At 27.5% G+C, this 18728-nt stretch overlaps 5 protein-coding genes and 1 long non-coding RNA gene across 6 annotated transcripts in view; 3 read left to right on the top strand and 3 right to left on the bottom strand.

Moving 5' to 3' along the window:
* Positions 1 to 2592, top strand: part of LOC108553169 (Kv channel-interacting protein 1) — a 19646-nt gene extending 17054 nt beyond the window's left edge. Inside the window, exons 3-5 of the mRNA XM_017907963.1 lie at positions 2006 to 2075; positions 2173 to 2243; positions 2353 to 2592. Of these exons, the coding sequence (XP_017763452.1) occupies positions 2006 to 2075; positions 2173 to 2243; positions 2353 to 2592 (381 nt within the window). The remainder of the gene's footprint in view (positions 1 to 2005; positions 2076 to 2172; positions 2244 to 2352) is intronic.
* On the bottom strand, positions 207 to 1901 carry LOC108553229 (T-complex-associated testis-expressed protein 1). The gene is made up of 3 exons (XM_017908051.1): positions 1673 to 1901; positions 1164 to 1436; positions 207 to 443 (listed from the first exon to the last, which is right to left on the bottom strand). Exons 1-3 carry the CDS (start codon positions 1717 to 1719, stop codon positions 248 to 250), a joined length of 516 nt encoding a protein of 171 aa, XP_017763540.1. The 5' UTR covers positions 1720 to 1901; the 3' UTR covers positions 207 to 247.
* A 5610-nt stretch (positions 2593 to 8202) lies between the features above and the next one.
* LOC108553231 (uncharacterized) lies at positions 8203 to 9317 on the bottom strand. The gene is made up of 3 exons (XR_001890615.1): positions 9294 to 9317; positions 8454 to 8626; positions 8203 to 8377 (listed from the first exon to the last, which is right to left on the bottom strand). It is a non-coding gene; the product is annotated as an uncharacterized LOC108553231 (long non-coding RNA).
* A 63-nt stretch (positions 9318 to 9380) lies between these two features.
* LOC108553230 (mitotic-spindle organizing protein 1) lies at positions 9381 to 9939 on the top strand. The gene is made up of 2 exons (XM_017908052.1): positions 9381 to 9453; positions 9549 to 9939. The coding sequence occupies exon 2, from the start codon at positions 9571 to 9573 to the stop codon at positions 9817 to 9819; it is 249 nt and encodes an 82-aa protein (XP_017763541.1). The 5' UTR covers positions 9381 to 9453; positions 9549 to 9570; the 3' UTR covers positions 9820 to 9939.
* A 470-nt stretch (positions 9940 to 10409) lies between these two features.
* On the bottom strand, positions 10410 to 11456 carry boca (LDLR chaperone boca). The gene is made up of 5 exons (XM_017908013.1): positions 11207 to 11456; positions 11030 to 11104; positions 10793 to 10953; positions 10565 to 10709; positions 10410 to 10493 (listed from the first exon to the last, which is right to left on the bottom strand). Exons 1-5 carry the CDS (start codon positions 11357 to 11359, stop codon positions 10410 to 10412), a joined length of 618 nt encoding a protein of 205 aa, XP_017763502.1. The 5' UTR covers positions 11360 to 11456.
* A 1211-nt stretch (positions 11457 to 12667) lies between these two features.
* Positions 12668 to 18453, top strand: LOC108553186 (serine/threonine-protein kinase 11-interacting protein). Its single transcript, XM_017907986.1, has 18 exons — positions 12668 to 13121; positions 13192 to 13488; positions 13608 to 13801; positions 13910 to 14219; positions 14320 to 14664; positions 14738 to 14816; positions 14889 to 15063; positions 15141 to 15273; positions 15362 to 15547; positions 15945 to 16022; positions 16424 to 16559; positions 16668 to 16792; positions 16870 to 17007; positions 17090 to 17280; positions 17364 to 17461; positions 17531 to 17736; positions 17818 to 18119; positions 18217 to 18453. The coding sequence occupies exons 1-18, from the start codon at positions 12668 to 12670 to the stop codon at positions 18409 to 18411; spliced, it is 3642 nt and encodes a 1213-aa protein (XP_017763475.1). The 3' UTR covers positions 18412 to 18453.
* Positions 18454 to 18728: the final 275 nt, after the last annotated feature.

Here is an 18728-nt window from a genome sequence, read left to right as displayed (position 1 = left end):
TTTATATATACTACCTATTTTAAAAAAGTTATATTAAACTCCTATTACTATCTATTTGAACATAAACTATTATTCAAATCAGAAATCATTGGTAGTGAAACGAATTAATTGACTTCTATTACATGACCAGAACTGTTTATTCAGATGGAATGTTTATTCAAAATGGAATTCTACTGTACTTTGTCATATATTTATACTATATAATATAATATACTAATAACATCATATAGATTTTATCTAAAAAACTTTACTTTGTCGGTAGCAGAGAACGTAGTTCTATGCTGTGGACATGATCACGTACTAGTTCGATCATTTTGTCACATTCTTCTTTTTGCGGCTCGAAAAAACTTGGCTCGAGATTCTCCAAATAATCCTGGAAAGCACCCTCGCAGTAGCGTCGTCGCCAAGAATTGCCGTGTTCAACGGGATCGTTGTGTTCCCATCTAAAATAATTCTAGTTTTTACGCATTTGAATTTGAAGTCACGCTTCCAGTAAACCAAAAACAAATTTCTTTATGAAAATTCGATAGTTTCCAGTGCTGGAAGCGAGCACAAAGTTTGAGAATGTTTGCTGAAAGATGGCCAAAGGAAATTAATGGAATTGGTACCGTATGAAATGCATCTGCTATTCATGATAGTAAGTAAAACCATTCGTGGTTGGTAAATTAAACATCCATTTATGAAATTGCTTCTGTGTTTTATGTTTTTATGAAGATACGAGTAAACTTTTTCAGTGACCTTTTTTATACATCAAACGAGAACTTCATTTATAAAGATGCACAAAATTATTAATCACTATTACTTTAATAATTACTTATTCCTAAAGTATAAAGTAAAATTTTGTATTTTTCTATTTCTAATTTCTCACTATTAGAGCTCTAATAATCCTCTTTATTTCTATATTCTACTCTTTCTAATTTAACAAACATTTTTTTTTATTTTTCTTCCTTCTCCTTCTTCCTCTTTTCTATTTTTCAAATTTTCCAAATCTTCATAAATTCTCAGTTTTCTAATTTCCAAGTTCTATATCTTACTTATTTTTCAAATTCTTCTTTCCCTGTTCCTTTATTATAATAGTCCACTCTGATTATATAATGATTATAAAGAAAGAACTTCCTCAAATTCCATAAAGTACTTTTAAGATTTTGGATTACATGTTTCACCTAGCTTTCGAGTAACGTTCCCAGTAATGTTCATTCTCAATTTTCTTTGTAACCAGTTCAAACGGCAAATCGGTGGGCAGAATTTCCATCAGCGTATTTCTGTCCTCGCATGTCGGTAATTCCTCCAGTATCGGATTTTCCTTCCACACAGAGGCTATGACACGAAGGGCGAGGGTCTTTAAGCTTGGGATTCTCTGCTCGTCCCAGGAAACATCTTCCGGTCGAATTGTTCGTTCGACCTCGCTCATTAACCGTGTCGTTTCTTCTGAACATCTTCCAAAAAATATTAATTAAACATTCACCATATTTTCCTATTAACTGTCATATGATATAGAGCAGTCTGGAAATTAGGAAATTGATCAACGGAAAAATTAGAGAATTAGAAAGATGGAAAATAACTAGGAAATTCAAGTAATTGGAAAAATAAGAAGCGAAAAAATTAAGAAGTTGAAAGATTAAGATACGGAGTAATTAGGAAATCAGAAAGTGGAAGGGGCCGGAAACCTTACCTGTAAGCTTCCAACACGTTCTTCGGTATAGTGTACGGAATTTTCATTTTTGCTATATCTATTATGCATTACACTCATAAATATGCAAACACAGGCTTTCTCTCCGGCTTATTTCCTCCGCATCTCCACCATTTTACAACCTGCTTCAAACGAAACAGATAATCGACGATGAAAGGCTTCTATCTTCAACGAATTAACATAGTCACTCATATTTCTTTTTTTTGCAATATCTTGGTACGCGACTTTTCAACTTGTATATATTCTACGATATCTACCTAAATGACGTACTAGCTTTTCTACGTTAGAATTTTATCTTAATAATTATATTTTTAGGAATGTCCAGAGGGCGTAGTTCATGAAGATCTGTTCAAAGATATCTATGCGAAATTCTTCCCACATGGCAGTGAGTTTTTGAATAATTATTAAAGATTCTTCAATGATTTTTAATTTTTCAGCAATTATTATAAATAAATTTTAATACTAATTTGTGTAAATTACAGATTCTAGTCTTTACGCCCATTACGTGTTTAAGGCCTTCGATGTTAATTGCAATGGTGCCATGAACTTTAGGGTAATTTTCACTTTCTGTAATAGAAATTTCTATTTTATTATGAGTTACTAGAAATTTTGTTTCTACTCCAGAGCACTTATAACGTTTAATATTTATGATATTTTTTTAGGATCTTTTGGTCATTTTATCGACTCTGCTACGAGGTAGTATCTACGAGAAATTACGATGGATTTTCAAGTTATACGATATAAACGGTGATGGATGCATCACAAGAGGGGAACTATGGGAAGTGGTGATTGCGGTACACGAGCTTATGGGTCGACGGCATCATGCTGAAGAGGAGAGGAAAGCTAGGGAACAGTTGGATAGGGTGTTCAATCGCTCTTGCATTTTATACCTTTTTGAATAATATTGCTCGTTTAAGATAATTCTCATTTTTCGCGAGATTTTCTTATTGAGATTTACGATTTAAATTACTCAGCATTTAAAAAAAGTAGAAACAGATCTTTTTAAATGGTTTATATAATTATAAAATATATAAGTGTTAAGAAAAGAGAATGTAATTGTTCTTCCTTCCAACTTTTAAGGGAGAAGTTTGCAAGGTTTTATAATAAGAAAATTGAAAATGAAAATTGTGTAATAAAAGTAAATTCTGGTACCTAAATTGAAATAATTAACATGTTGATTGTCACTAAAATTGATTACAACTATTTTCCAATAATGAACTTCTACATAATACACCAATTAATTAATAATATGATAAAATGTAACACTGTTCAACAATTGTTATTCTTTACTCATTTTCATTTTCAGTTTCTATTAAATATTTTTACTAATAAAAATTTCCGCATAACAAACAATGCGTTAATATAAATAATTAAGAAAAATTATTTGTCCAGGACGACGTGACTACACGGTCGTTGGCAAAGTTCGATTACGCGTTTTGATCTCCGGAGAAGGAAGAGCCCCTGGTGATGACCACAACGCCGCCAACGCCGCTCTCCACCACAACCACCTTCTCACAATCCCAATCGCCTTCGCCACCGCCGCCGTCCTACTCTTTGCTGCCACCTATTCCACCGCCTTTGCCTTCTCAGCCACCTCCAGGTTACACCGTTCAGGATCAAGAGCTTTATATGCTCTTAGCGGCACACTGGTGGAACCAACCGGAGGCTCCGCTCTTTTGCTAAGGATAAATTATCTGGTAAACATAATTTCGGCAGTTCTTCGATTTTTAAATTATTTTTTTTGGGAAATACTTTGGATGTGGAATAAAATCATATAAATATCCTATAAATATGAATCAGATTTATTGATTGATTTAAAGATTTAAAGATTTAAATAATAATAACATATAAGAAAATAGAATAAAAAGTAATAAAGTTTAATATAAAAGAGATTCATATTGTACAGAGCTGAAATACAACCATAAGAAAGTTAGATGATGTTTCCTTTTATAGAATCAGACATAGCTTTTAATGGTTAAATTTTTTTTTCAGGAAAAAGTAAAATGTGATTCCCATATTCTACAGTATGGAATTTCATCTTCTAAAAAGAAAAGCAAAGAATCGTAAAAAGGAAAAAAAACAAAAAAAAAAAAACAAAAACAAAAACAAAAAGAATTCAGAAGTAACAGAAGTCCCTAAAAATCTTGTAAGTTCAGGAAGTTAATTATGCTCGTGATCAACAGATAAACGAGCTCAACATATTTCTTCTTGCAGAAGAACTATTTTACGTCACGTAAGTGAATCTGTTATGCGTCCAACTATAAAGGGAGTAAAGTACTCCCTTTGGGGGGAGGGGGGGGGGGGGAGAGATGAACGACTTGTCAATTGTGGAATCGAGATTAAGACTCGAGTCAAAAATTATCACATGAAATAAGACTAAGAGAATTGTATCAGTAAATTAGGAGAAAAGTAAAAATCAACTCAAAGAATACATAATGAAGAATGAATATAAAATAAGAAGCTATTAAAGATGTCGAGGTTTTCAAATTTATTTCCAGAGGAGAACGTGAATATCGAAGGAAATGTTTAACATTCTATCGTATTCTACAACGTTGCCGAAGAAAAAATATTGAAAACGAGAATTCGACACAAAACATTTTATCTTGTTTCACTTCCGTGCCAAACTCCAAATAGAAAACTATTCTACTTCGTTCATAAACAGTGATACGTGATATGACTGTGTACGCGAATTTTATCTATGAAATTAATATAGAAGATGACGAAATTGAAAAAATATCGTACAAATATTAATTTACAACAATTAATCAAGTACACGTCTTTAACTTTGTAATATGATCGAAAATAATTCTTCGGGGACCTAAAAGAGAAGTAAAATTTAAATTTTTAAAAAGAAAAAATTATATGAGTTTGAAAACTTATTATGTATTATGTGTATTACTTGGCAAAAGGGAAATTATGTGTATTAAATTAAGTTCAATTTAATACAATAACATAATTTGTTTAATCCCGATCTTTAAAGAATAATTAAAACATATTTAAAAGGAGTACATTCACATATATTTACAATTATATCTTTTTAAAATGTAATCTTTTTCCACGAAGAAGTATCGCATAATAAATTTAGAGACACTCTGTACTTGATAAAGGAAAATGAATTTGTCTGTGTCGTTTATTATTTGCTAATTTACATATTAAAAACGTCTTTAACGTGCAACGAGCATCCGGCGATCGAGCCATAACAATAATGAAGATGTAAGATAATCTCACATGTCTTAAGAAATTTAAAAAGGAGTATACGAAAACAATGTGGTTTTCCAGAAAAGGAGCAGCAGCACGGTATTCCGTTATCTTCATCATATTAAATATATCCTATACACTGTATCTTATATATGCTCTTATAAGGTTCAATTGTTTTACAAGATCATTTGTAGAGTTATATTATGGACATAAGCAATAATTAAAAATCTGTTTTTTAATATCAATTGGTAAAAAAATGAAAAGAAGCAATTTTTCCTACACATGCAAATATAAGCGGACACTAAACCGTAATTAAAGTTACATAGTTTCGTTTAGTAAAGAAATAGAATATTTCCGTAAACATTTTGCAAAATGAAACACCAAATTGCAATAATTATCTAGTAATTTGAAGAAAAGGAAATTAAGGTGAAAAAGAATTAAGAAAATATTGTGTGAAAGTGCACAAAATAGTTTCGTTGCTAAAGAATCGAACGATTTATCGTCGTTTGTACGTTTGCACGACCAGATAATCGCCATAGGCGTAGACAGCTTGCGTCAATCTTTGGATCTCCAAGTTTTTTAGTAACATACAGCCACGTTTTATCAATATACACCAAGTATGTCTTTTAAGGCTAGAGAACCATTTTGAATTTTGCACATGCACTTTCAAACACATTTATATTAGATCCAGTTTAGGAAATCTTTAAAAATCATTAGAATATTTCTCAATCATTTTCAAAATTTTTGTTCTTTTACCTAGCCAGTAACGTCTAATACAAAAGGATCTTCTTTACTTTAACACGATTCAGTAAATAACTACTTGGAGTAGTAAATAATTAGATACTTTATAGATAGATTAGGATTTTTAGTCCACTTTTTGAGTACCTCAAGTACCTGTAGCTATCAAATGCTAATTTATGAAGTCATTAATATTAATTATTATTCATTAACAAATGAATGTTAGTTTGCAATATCGTTAAGCCATTTTTAACAAAAATGGTTTGAAAATGATAATTACTTTGTCTCGAAATTTTTAGGCAATATAAATATATAAATACATACATATGCGCACGTGTGTGTTTTGTGTGTGCACGCGTGCGTGTGTGTATTTTTATTTTTAATCGTAAATCTTTCGAAATAGAGGCTCAAATTAGAAGAAACTTAGGATAAGAACCATTTGTTGACCGTTGTTGTCTCTTTGTAGCACTCTCGCACTGTTACTTGTTAATCGATGAACTCTTTCACCATAGTGTTTTAATAGAAAACAAAGATGCGTAGGTTGCTAAGCGCGTTTCTAAAGCAACTATGTAATAATGATAATTAATTCATATTTGAATGGAACCTACAAACAATTTGAATCTTTCTATTTTACTATGAATGATTTTTTTGAACTATGGCATTTTTTAATGCTATGAAAATGTAATGTTAATTTACATTGAAACTATTTTCCAACATTAAAATTTTATTATCGAACAAATTATTTTCTAGGAGTTAAAGAAAAGCATAATTAATCTTTATATAATCTTATTTAAAAATATTTTTTATTTCTTTAAATCATTTGCAAAAAAAAACTGAAAGTATGTTATAACCAAGAATCCGTTGTCCATTGTTCCTAATAATGCGTTTTCTAATTGTCAATTGCATCTAAGACAGAAAAAAATTTGATGATCAAAAACTTTGAAAAAAAATTTTCTAACTGTTCGAAAGTTTCTCAGAACTCAGAGTGGGAGTTTTTTTTACTACATCAAAATAAAATGTGAAAAATCGATTTAAAGATCATATATCGATACTTCTGACAAGAGTAATGAGTGTATATCGCATTCGATCTAATGTTACAGAATTTTTACATATTTTCTAAGAAAAACAAAAGAGGGACTTTAGAAGAAGGAAACAACGAATGTTATAATTAAAAAAAAGAAACAAAAAAAAAAAAACAATTTTCTATACGTGATATAGCCAGAAATGTTCTCAACAATAATATCTACCAAATGACGACGATAAATAAGAGAATAACATATATACTTATTTTCCAGTTCAAAAGTGAGAAATTTAGGTTATGAAACACAATAAGATAAAAAAAGTAATGGTTAACATTGTTTGATACTTTAATAACTAAAATTTCATGATTTTATAATGATCCAACTTCTCGTTCCTCGTTTAAAATGTCATTTTAATTAATTTCTGAAATAACTACCTAAAGTCGTAAATATTTTATGTTACGAGTATACATAAACAAATATTTCTGTTTGTAAAAGAAAGTGAAAAATCAAATTTCCTATAAAATGAATTTAACACAGTTTCGTTAATACGTTTTAGAATATAAAATAAAGTACATATTATGTTTTCAGTAGCTAATGATTTGACATAGCTTTTTCTTTTTAAAAACTAGGTAATTTAGATCGTTACATATCGTGCGTGCTTATGGTCGTTTCAAAATCAGGACAACCGTTAAATTCAAAATGTAGAAACATAAGATCGATGTTTAAGAATCAAATTTTGAGGAACTTAGATCGTAAATCTAGTATGTATTAATTTTATCTCAGAATGAAAAGAACTGCAACTATACAGAATGTTTCAAAATATAAGTAGCATTTAAAGCGAATTTTTCTTGGAAAACATTTTTCAGTTTACAGATTTAGTTTGCAAAAAGTTCGTAATTCATATTGTGTCACTTATTTTGAAACACCTTGTATAGATTGAAATATTCATAGTCAATTCATAAATATTATAGATAATATAGATCATAATTAACTTTATTGATCTTTAGGACTTATCTTGAACTGTAAATTGAAATTTCCAATTATATAAAAATTTATACATTCGTGCTTTTAATTTATAAGTATATTTATTTACTTCTTTATATATAGATTTATCCAAAAATAATAACATAATTATCGTTAAACATCGATACATTGATACTTGACTAGATTTGTGTTTTTACTCATTCATTCGCTTAATTGCAACGAAGAAAACTTTCGCCGATAAGCGTAACATATATTTCTATGTCTAAAAAAATGTATTAGTCGATTAAAGTTTAAATTTAATTACAGTAATGTAAAATACGAGTAACGAATCAAACTTTGTTACCATAGCGACATTTAGCGTGTACGAAATATTTGGTTATAGTTCATAGAATGTACAATTTAATAGTTAAGCTTAAAAGCAATTTTTTATGACAAGAATTAATGATTAGTGATTATAACAAATTGACTAGCAATCGATCCCATGTCGCCAAAGAATTCGAAACGGTTGTAACTTAAAAATAGATACTTGTTTAGATCAATTTAATAGAGAGTTATATCTCACAAAAAATATATCAGGATAAACAATTATTAGTATATCACTTTTTTATTTGCTACATTACGTACATCTATCATAATATACATTTTTTATAATGAAACGAGCTGTGAACGTTCGAATACTTTGGTGATACATTGCATTTAGATGCTCCGCGAAGTATGTTCGTTAATTCTCGTACTGCCAGTTTTTCTGTAGAATTTGAACATTACATACATTAATAACAGAAAGTAAGAAAATGTTTTTGCATGCGATAGCTCATAATCACCGTGTTGTCCTTTCTCCAGGCCTTTCTCTAATACTCCTAGTGTCCATACTCCCGTTCCTCTGTTCGTTAGATCGAGGAATAGTTATATATGAGTACCGACGATCAATTTTGAAATAAATTACATTTCTGCGTTAGATCCTCGCACTGTGTGGACGGCTTATGTCTCGTGATAGCTGAATTGTAAATTCAGAGAAATAAAGGGAGATGGTCATTATTATTAACCGTCGATGTATTTTTTCCTTAAATTCATTATAAAATTTATCCAATATCCTTTAATTTTCAAACACCAATAAAAATTATATAAATTTCAAATAAAAATTTGTTTATGAATATTAATTTATTCATTTTCATTTTAATTTTTAACATTATTACATTTGTTTAAAATTAAATTGGTAACATTGTTATCTTATACTTATTATTATATTTTCTTTAAATATTATATAAGAAAAATTTATATTCAATGACCGTATATCGAGTCATACGTTACGTCGACACGGTTATATATCTTACAATTAAATAGAAATTCACTTAAGAATAACGTGTATTAATATTTTTCATGTTTATTTAGTTGTAATATCTTTACAAATAACATAAACAAGTATTAATGGAAAAATAAAAAGTAATGCTGATTTATATTTTTAAAATTATATTAATACATATTATTATATCATAAACACCTTTATTTATTCTTTAAATACAACATACGCAGTAAATTAAAAACTGAAGAAAAAGTAAATATCTTTTTCTTTGTATGAACTACTTTAATCCAAAATTTTATAGTGATAATAGTACTATTTTTAAAGGTAAACTTGGTCGTTTAGCAGCTGTCATAAAACCAACCTCTTTGAACTAGTGACATTGAGCCAATGGAAGAGATGAAAATTTGATTTAAAAATACACATTAGATATTATTGTTTTAGAATCTATACATATTATTTCATTCTTAAATTGCGATTTAATAGTGATTTAATTCCGACGTCAAACTGTCTCACAACGGAGAGTATGTACTTTTAAAACAATTTCTTTATATAAAAACATAACCTATATCAACGATATTGAAATATTTTCAAAAGCATTTTCTTTTTAATTTTATAGAAAAGAACGAAATCTAGGCAGCATGCCAGAGCCTGTGAATCATCAAATAAATGCTGCTCGTAAAACATTCCAAACACTTTACCAAATTTCAAAATTACTAAATACAAATTTGGATCCAACAACATTAAGTATATGTATTCGATTATGCGAAAATGGTGTAAATCCATATGCGCTTGCAACTGTGGTAAAGGAGTTACAAAGGGAAGTGAAAGCTATGGATAGTACTAACCAACTAGATTCTCCTACTAGCAAGTCTAATTTAAATAAATAATGAAATATTATGTTTTTCAATAATTTAGTAAATGAAATGAATCTCCATTAATCTATTATTTTTTATATCACATTCTGCTTATGTGCGATAAAAAATATACTTATAATTCATAATCATAAAATATTGAATTGTTTTTACTTATGAGATTATTAACTGTTGCTCTCTCTATTACATTTTTAATAGTATTATCAATGAACTACTATAAATTGAATTTACTTATGTCTAAAGTGTATCTGTAAAGTTTAAAATTGTTCTATTATAAAATCAATAAAAATATGAATAGTATTATTTGTATAATTATGTGGGAAAAATTTATTTTGCTATAAAATTAACATATGAAATTTTACTTTTCAATATAAATCACGTTTATTTGCAATTTTTGGAAACATTATGTTAAATTACAAAATATTTAAATAATTTGAAGTATATAGCTCCAAGAACAAAAGAGTTTTTGTATCAAAAATTATTCTATACTTATCTGCTTATAGATACATATATATATATATGTATATATATATATATATATACATGTATAAAAATATACAAACAAAAAATATGTAATATTTTAAAAAAATTTATATCATAACAAATTATAATTCCATTTTTTTCTTATCGTTATCCTTGTCAATATTTTCTTTATCTGCTATTTTATTAACTTTTGCCATTTTTTCATTCTGGAAAAAACCATATCGTTTAACTTCAAATTATCTTTCTTATTTAGTAGTATGTTCTTTTATTTCTATACCTGTTTCTTTGAATCTCTAAAAAAAGTATGGCCTTCAAGAGTTACATGAGATAATTCAGGCTGCTGTAATAAATACTTTTTTGCATCTATAGCTTGTGAACCTTCATAAAATAAAAATACACTTCTCTTTGAATCAATTGGATATCTATAAAAGATTTAATATTTCATAAATATTCTTTATTATTTAAATATATTGAAAATAAGATTTAAAAATGGAGAAAATACTACCTCTCTGTAACAATATGATTATTTCGAAGACTAGTCTGCCAAATTTGCATTATTGTATCTGCTTCTTCATTTGACATATCTTCGTTGGTATCCACAAACATCATTACACTTTTACCTTTCTTTGTTACTTTTAGTACATTATCAGAATCTGACATATTAAGCTAAATAAAAATAAATACACTGATTTTATGTACAAAATTAATTCACAAAATTCTTTGAAATGATATTTCATATTACCTTTGATAATTCAATTTTCGGACTGGGTCTAAGATGTTCTGGTAATTCATCTGGTTCCAAAGGTTCTTCATTTTCCTAATTATAAAACAATAAATGTTTGTCCGTTTCCTTTAAATTTTATTTATTTTTTCCCATTTTATTTTTATTTTGCAAATATAGGGTTAAAACGTGGCATACCTCCCACTGATCTAACAAGTGTTCCAAATCCGCATCAGTCATGTCCCGTATGTCTTTATCTCGCCACGATTTTTTTTTCTTTGATTTTATATCGCTATTCGCATTCACATAAATTAATAAAAATATACTATAAATAATAATCTCTTTTCTCATATTTGTGAATTACGAAAATCAACAGGTTAATACAAAATTTTTAATTCTTCAGCTATTAAAAAATTAGTACATTTTTAATGTTTCTAAGTTAATTTCAAAATAGAACTACTTTCAAAGAAATCTATTTAAAATTTATGTTTTTTATAATTTGTTTTAATAACACACAATTAGAATCAAAATGAACGTTTCACTCTCAAGATTCATGTATCTTGTAAAGAAAAAGCGATTAGTGTTGCCATCTAGCGTAGTTTCAAAGAAAGTAATAAAGATAATAATGTTCGCAGTTTGGTACGATGATGTAAATTAGAAGCAGTATGTCAGTTTTATTATTGTTTAGTGTTGTTAAAAATTTCAGAGTGATTATTTACTGAAGCTTGTTGTACAAGGTACAATTCACTTATTATGTTACCAATAAAATAAATTACTCTAGTTAACTGTATTATTTGGTATAAAGTGGGTCAGAAATGTTTTCTTACTTGTTTCTTTATATTAAAACAGTTTCTGAGGTGTATTTAAAATGTTATGTTACGCAGGAATATGAATCTCGAAATATAATTATATAAAATAATTAAATTGTTTGTAAATATTATACATGTCTTTTAGGTTTTTGTTGTTCGATAAAAGTGCATGTAAAATTAAAGTTATTCATTTGCAAAATAATTAATGACATTTTGCGACGATGAGTGTTTATTAGTCATTAATATAATTTCTTATGCTTTTTATTTGTGATAACATGCGTGAAGCTATACTGCCTGCATCATTTGTCACTTAAGTGTATGTTTATCACTGACCAAGTGGATGATCTAAGCAATGTTTAATAATCTAGTAAGTTTCTCGCCATTTCTTTATTATTTACTAAACTATTTTTATGCATGTCCTATGATATTTAAATAAAAAGGATTTCTTAAAAATTTCATCAAATAATACTTGCACTTATTTTTCTTTATTTTAGATGCTAGTTTTTTAATTTCATAAATTAATTATGTATAATTAATTCAAAAATGTATAAGAAAAATGTTATGCTAATTGTAAGATATCCTTTATTTAAGTAATTTTATTTAAAATTACATATTTTTACTTCTTAAAATTAATAGTTTTTTATAGTTTACAAAATTGAAAATGCTTTTCATTATGTGAAAAATTGAATGATATAAATTATTACTAATGACTATTTAGAAATTTTATTTGTAAATTATATAAGAGAAACAATATATTTCTATTTTGTTTCCTTTCAGATTGAAAATACACTGGAATAAATCTTAATTGCTATTAAAAATTGTAATTTTTGTATATTAAAGATTATAAAAAATGAATAATTTTCAAAATGAAATTAATGTGCAAGAAATAGTAGAACTTGTAAAACTTCTGCATCGGAATGGAGATAAAGTATTAAATGCATCAGGCAAGCTCTCTTTATCAACTACTTTGTTATATAATTTAAATGAAGCTTTTGCTTTGATTGTGGATGGATGCGAAGATTTAGAAACATCATTTCAAGTATGTAATAACTCAAAAATAAACATATTTTGTGATCTGAAATTTCTACATGACTTTATACAAAAAACAATTGGATTGAAAGTGACTTACTGTCCAAATAATCCCAACATCCCTGTTAATATTACCAAATTCAAATGTTTAAAGTATCTAGAATTAAAAAAAATCAACATTGATTCTGTAAAAGGACTTCAAAGTGTTAGAGGTGAACTTGAAAGTATTGTCTGTGCTGGTAGAAAAGGAATTTGTACTATAAAACAGCTATTAGGTAATTATAATGAAAAAACTATAAATTTTAATTAAAGGATATGTTTAATATACATATTATTTTTATGCAGCTAATTGTGGTGGAGATGCAGGTATTGGATTTGTATGGGGTTCTTTAAAACATTTGGCATTATCATATAATGCTCTTGAACAATTAGATACATCTTTGGAATTGGTACCTTGGTTACAAGTAATAGATTTAAGTCATAACTTGATAACATCTGCAGATGAATTATCTTGTTTACCAAATTTGAAATATGTAAATCTTGGATACAATAAACTTAAAACAGTACCTACTTTTAATGAATCTGCATCACATTTATTACAAGTACTAATTCTGAAGAATAACTACATAAAAAATTTAAATGGTAATACATTATTGTGATTTATTATTTTATATACATTTTTTATAATTAATATTTTACATTGTACTTAATTTCAAATATCTTTATAAAAGAAATTTTATAAACAATTTTTGCTAAAACAGGTTTGCAAAATTTGGAATGTTTAATAGAATTAGATATATCATATAATTATTTGATGGAACATTCAGTTTTATGGCCATTAGAAAAAATGTCTGCTTTATTATGGATATCTTTAGAAGTAAATCCTTTATCATATCATCCAACACATCGATTATTATCCATAAAATATTTACATCCATGTTTGAGTAATAGCAAGGTAGGCAATATGTTAAAAATTATAACATATATAGTACGTATTATCATAAAACGTTAATTTTCAAGTACTTTAATTTTAGATATATGCGAATAAAATTTCACAATTTAGTTTGTTTTAGATCATTGGCCACTTTCAAGATCAGAAAAACAGATTATTGCACAAAATCGACATTTTACGATCAGATCCGAACAATTCGAATCGAACGAGTTTCTTAGCTCAATGTCAAATTCTTTAAATTCTAGTAGTCAACTTTCATCTATTAATACATTTACAACTAATGAATTTGCAGCAGGAAAATCTACGGATGAGACAAGTAGTATCCAAAAAAGTTTTTTTAAAATTAAAAAAAAAGCAAATGTAAAGGAAGCCATTATTGCAGAAGCTGAGCAAGAGAAAAAGGAATTGAAGGCAGATCCTGGTATTTCTGTCCTAGATATTACATTACTTTTAATTACAATTAATTTTTTCCGATAGTGAGACATAATGCAATATTACTCTTTAAATTTTATTTTCTACAGGGACTTCAAAAGGTCATTTAGAAACAAAGAAACAAATTTTAGAAATACGAAAAAAATATGGAGAAGATAAATGGTTAATTAGTCCTGCTGGGATATTTGTTCAAGACATTATGGGTTTACAACCTTCAACATGTCCAACTTTATTAACACCAGATTATACAGTACAAAATTTAGATGGTATTTTTATATCTGAATCTTTACCGAAAGAAATTAGTGAAATTAACAACGAAGAAGATAATGAAATTAAAGTATTAAAAGAAGAAGAAAATGATCCTGAAGCTTTATCAATCAGTGAAATAAATGCTCTCATGAATGTATCTGAGCCCCCATATGATCCAAAGCAAGGTATATTATAAAAAAAAATTATATATGTTATTAAAAAATTATTATTTTAATTCCTGTATTTTGTAATATTTAGAAGTGGGGGATTTATATGTAGTTAAAAAGAAGAAAAATGCAAATGAAATGGAAGAATTGTTTTTAATAATAACATCAGAGTAAGTATTTTTTATTATATTGAAAGTTTTATTTTATCTATATCTCTTTATTTTATCATGTAATTATTGTAGTAATATTAAAGAAAGAGATTTTCTTACTGGAAAATTGAAATGTTGTTGGTCAACAAGTTCAGTGTTATCATGCATATTAGTCAAGAGTGAATCAGTTGCAGTGGACATAATTTTTGATACAACACAAGAACATCGTCAAAACAGGAGATATTTTGTAGAATCAGATGCTGCTAAAGTAAAAAATAATGAAATACAAATATAGATACAAATGGCACATAAATAGCATTAATGTATTGCCTGGTTACTTTACAGGAGATAGTCAAAATAATAGACGAGAAAATGAAGAAAAGACAAATATCATTAAAAGTTTTTAAATGTATGAAATGTTCAACTCATTTTTCACAAGATTCAGAATATGTTACTCTCATAAATTTATCTCAGTCAGGTATATTTTAATATAATAATAAAGCGAGCTACAGATATCCTATAAATGACAAGATGTGTATAATACTGTAATAAATATGTTTCATTAGATACAAAACAGTTAAAATGTTCTGCCTGTGGAAGTACCTTAGTTATAGAAGTAGATGAATTGTCAACTTTGGATGAGAAAAAAAGTAATATTTCTGAAGGTTCATCAGAATACATTGCAAAAAATCAGTATTCGGAGAACCCAATAAAAACCAATTTACAACATTCTGAATCTTTCTCTAGTATTGGTAAGTTTCACACATATCTCTGCATGCAATTGATATTATAATATTAATATGAGAATGAATAAAACATTCGACAAAAAGTACAATCCTTTTAATAATAAAATATATTATCAATTTACTAGATATAATCAAGATTTTATTATATATATGTGGTGTTTAAATGTGTTAATTATAAAGTGGAAAATAATAAGTTATATTGTGAGGTTTCTACGGTAAAAATTAACCATACATTTATTTGTTTATAATGTTGGATTTTTGTAATATTAAACTCTTTAAGTTTTATGGTAGAAGTAATATTTATTAATTCGTTGAATGTGAATGCACCAATTTTGTAACTGCTGTCTGCATATCCATGCATTGTACTGTTTACTGGGACTATAACATACTAATCCCGGTGCAGGTGGAACGGAGGGTGGAGCTATATCCGTCACCACTTCTCTGGTGCACTCCGACTCTTACACTCAAGCTCAAGTCTGCTGTAAGCTTCAGCCACAGTATTTTATTACAGCACTTTCTGTTTTCACAAGCTTCTTTCATGATTAAAAATATAAAGCTGTAATATTAGTTGCTTTACTATTTATAATTATATACTATTGTTAGTATTTTAAGCCCATATTTTTATTTTTGTATTCCCAATATATTTATTTATTATTATACAGTTGTACTGTATAAAAAGAGCTGACTATGAGGAAAAATTATGTAGAAACCTGTAAAGAAGCACTTTTTCTTTCAAATAAATCAAACAAAACAAAAAAAGAAGTATGAGCACCTCTTTGATTAATATATTGTGTTAAACTCATATTAAAGTAATATATAATATGTAATAAATATTATACATTAGAGCTAAATGAGATAACTATCTTTTTTTGTTATTAATAGGTTCAGCAACAAGTTTGGAAGAATCAAGGGAATCCACACCATCTACAAATGCATTAAACAAAAAATATGAAAGCGATATAGAAGTACTTAGTAATCCAAGCCAAAGTAGCATTGAAGTATTAGATGATGCATCGAGGTAAACTTTATATTTTTATTTTTTTTTTTTAACATAATTTGATATGCTCATCTGTATAAAAACTCTTTGTGTCTCTAAGTACTATTTTTGCAATAATTATTGTCATAGAACTCATTTGACGCCACATAGGAAGCGTTCTTCAGAAGAAAGACATACCGCTATTACTCCTTCTCTTTTAACAATACCGGATATAGCCCCAATTATGACTGGTTTAACCGAAAGTAGTTCTTCAGGTTTGCTTCAATTTTTTAATATTTTTACTCTAAAAATTATCATGGGTTAATTATAATCAATAAAATTACTTTTGCAGGTTCTTTAACAGATAGTATTTGTACTGCATATGAAAATAAAGCAATTAAGCAAAGTAATGCGGATGAAAAATCCGTTACTAGTAATGATAAAGAGATAAAATTTGAGCCTGTAACAAATTTAACTTCCATGCTAGGTGGTTAGTAAAATCATATACTTGTTTATCTGTCAATATTAAATTTTCTACATATATTGATACCCTTTATTGTGGATAATTTTAGGATTACTTCAGAGTATAAAAATTGGTAGTAATAAACCATTAATGTTAAAAGCGGAAGAAACATCTCATCTTATAGGCAGTGATATTCAGTATTCTTATATAGACTTCAGCAGTGTAGATCACAGAATAAAATTACATATTATTTTAAACATATTTGAACATGAAAATGAAGAGCTTGTTCTTCTCCTTAGGGTAACGTATAAAACTCTGTAACTCTTATTTTTTAAATTAATATTTTAAACAAATATTATTAATTTGTTTGTTATAACTTACAGGCAGAAATTCTAATGCAAAATGCAACAGAAACGTTTCCTGGTTGTTTGGTTTTATCTACATCAAAAGTTTATGTTCTTAGAATTATTGGAAAAGAAGGGTAATAGTAAATAAGATATTGTTTTAGCAAAGTTTCATTCACAGTAAATCTTTTTTATTGCTATTACAGAGAAGACCCACAGCGCTGGTTGTTTGAAGAATGTAGTTGGACAATTGATAGATTAAGACGCATTTTGCAGATACCATTCAAACAAGGTGTTTTAGTAGAATTAGAACAATCTAATAAAACACATGACGAATTGAACTCTACTATTACATTTTTATGTGTTCTACAGGACTTACAAAGAACATTAAACTTCTTACTTTATGTTACGGGTAAAGAATATAAACGTTTATTTTATATTTAAATAGAGTCAAGCCATTAACTTCATTAAATGAATTATTTCCTATTCACAGATATTTTGTTACTACCCATATGTGAAAAAACTGAACTTACAGTACCAGAATACTATACTTCTTCGATGCATCATTTGTTAAAAAATTGCAAAAGTTACCAGGATGGAGATACCGTTAGACAACTTGCATTATTTTCTTCTGGTTTATTAAGATATGAAGATGTCGAAGTTCAACTTAAATTATCTAGTTTAATAATAACTACATCTGTCTTGGCAATATGCAATATGCAATGGCTTCTTCCTGGCAATAAAGAATTGCCCTATATAAAAAGGGAACAAGCAATGAGTAATTTGATTGGAGTTGTACGTATTTGAGTAATATAAATAAACTTGAAAACTTGAAATTTTTGTAATCTCATATTTTAATGTTTTATATTTAAATAATTTTTTGTATGTTTAGGAACATTGTAGGTCTTCATTGACATTAAACTTCTTAGACGAATTAATAGGTCAAGAAGAAACGTGGGTGTTAAATTTTGTTTCTGTGAATGCTGTTGAAGTAGTCATTACTTCTATACGATCTCCATGGGAGGAATTATTTTCAGTTCCCTTACAAGATACTGTTTGCAAGTCACAAGATAGTGAAAACATATAGAGCATTAATATGTACGGAAAAGTATTCTAGTCGAATAAAACACATCAGGTGAACCTTTGAACAAATACAATTTATTAAATCAAATTTATAGCTTACATAATTTTGTACATGTTAGTGCATGAATAATTTTTTTGTACAAAATTTGTAATTTAATCAGATAAAAAGAATAAAAAAATGTACTATTTGTTCAGTGAAAGTATATATAACCATACGATATAAGAAAGAATATATTACAAATAAGAACTGCTTTTCACATACTTTTAATTTGAATTTTATATTATTCTTTAATTTATAAAATATATATTATACTTATAGAA

The sequence above is a fragment of the Eufriesea mexicana genome, unplaced genomic scaffold (genome assembly GCF_001483705.2).
Source record: "Eufriesea mexicana isolate 0111107269 unplaced genomic scaffold, ASM148370v2 scaffold9538, whole genome shotgun sequence".
Classification (NCBI taxonomy): domain Eukaryota; kingdom Metazoa; phylum Arthropoda; class Insecta; order Hymenoptera; family Apidae; genus Eufriesea; species Eufriesea mexicana.
This window is presented reverse-complemented; position numbering and strand designations above follow the sequence as displayed.

Excerpts from the sequence above, each read along its gene's own strand:
- LOC108553229 (XM_017908051.1), bottom strand. The coding sequence starts at position 1,719 with ATGAAAATTCCGTACACTATACCGAAGAACGTGTTGGAAGCTTACAG. Across the intron at positions 1,437-1,672 it reads AACGTGTTGGAAGCTTACAG|ATGTTCAGAAGAAACGACAC; the intron begins GTAAGGTTTCCG and ends ATTTTTTGGAAG. Across the intron at positions 444-1,163 it reads GAACGTTACTCGAAAGCTAG|ATGGGAACACAACGATCCCG; the intron begins GTGAAACATGTA and ends GAATTATTTTAG.
- LOC108553230 (XM_017908052.1), top strand. The coding sequence starts at position 9,571 with ATGCCAGAGCCTGTGAATCATCAAATAAATGCTGCTCGTAAAACATTC.
- boca (XM_017908013.1), bottom strand. The coding sequence starts at position 11,359 with ATGAGAAAAGAGATTATTATTTATAGTATATTTTTATTAATTTATGTG. Across the intron at positions 11,105-11,206 it reads ACTTGTTAGATCAGTGGGAG|GAAAATGAAGAACCTTTGGA; the intron begins GTATGCCACGTT and ends TTTTATAATTAG. Across the intron at positions 10,954-11,029 it reads CGAAAATTGAATTATCAAAG|CTTAATATGTCAGATTCTGA; the intron begins GTAATATGAAAT and ends ATTTTTATTTAG.
- LOC108553186 (XM_017907986.1), top strand. The coding sequence starts at position 12,668 with ATGAATAATTTTCAAAATGAAATTAATGTGCAAGAAATAGTAGAACTT. Across the intron at positions 16,793-16,869 it reads AACCGAAAGTAGTTCTTCAG|GTTCTTTAACAGATAGTATT; the intron begins GTTTGCTTCAAT and ends TTACTTTTGCAG. Across the intron at positions 17,737-17,817 it reads CTTCTTACTTTATGTTACGG|ATATTTTGTTACTACCCATA; the intron begins GTAAAGAATATA and ends TCCTATTCACAG.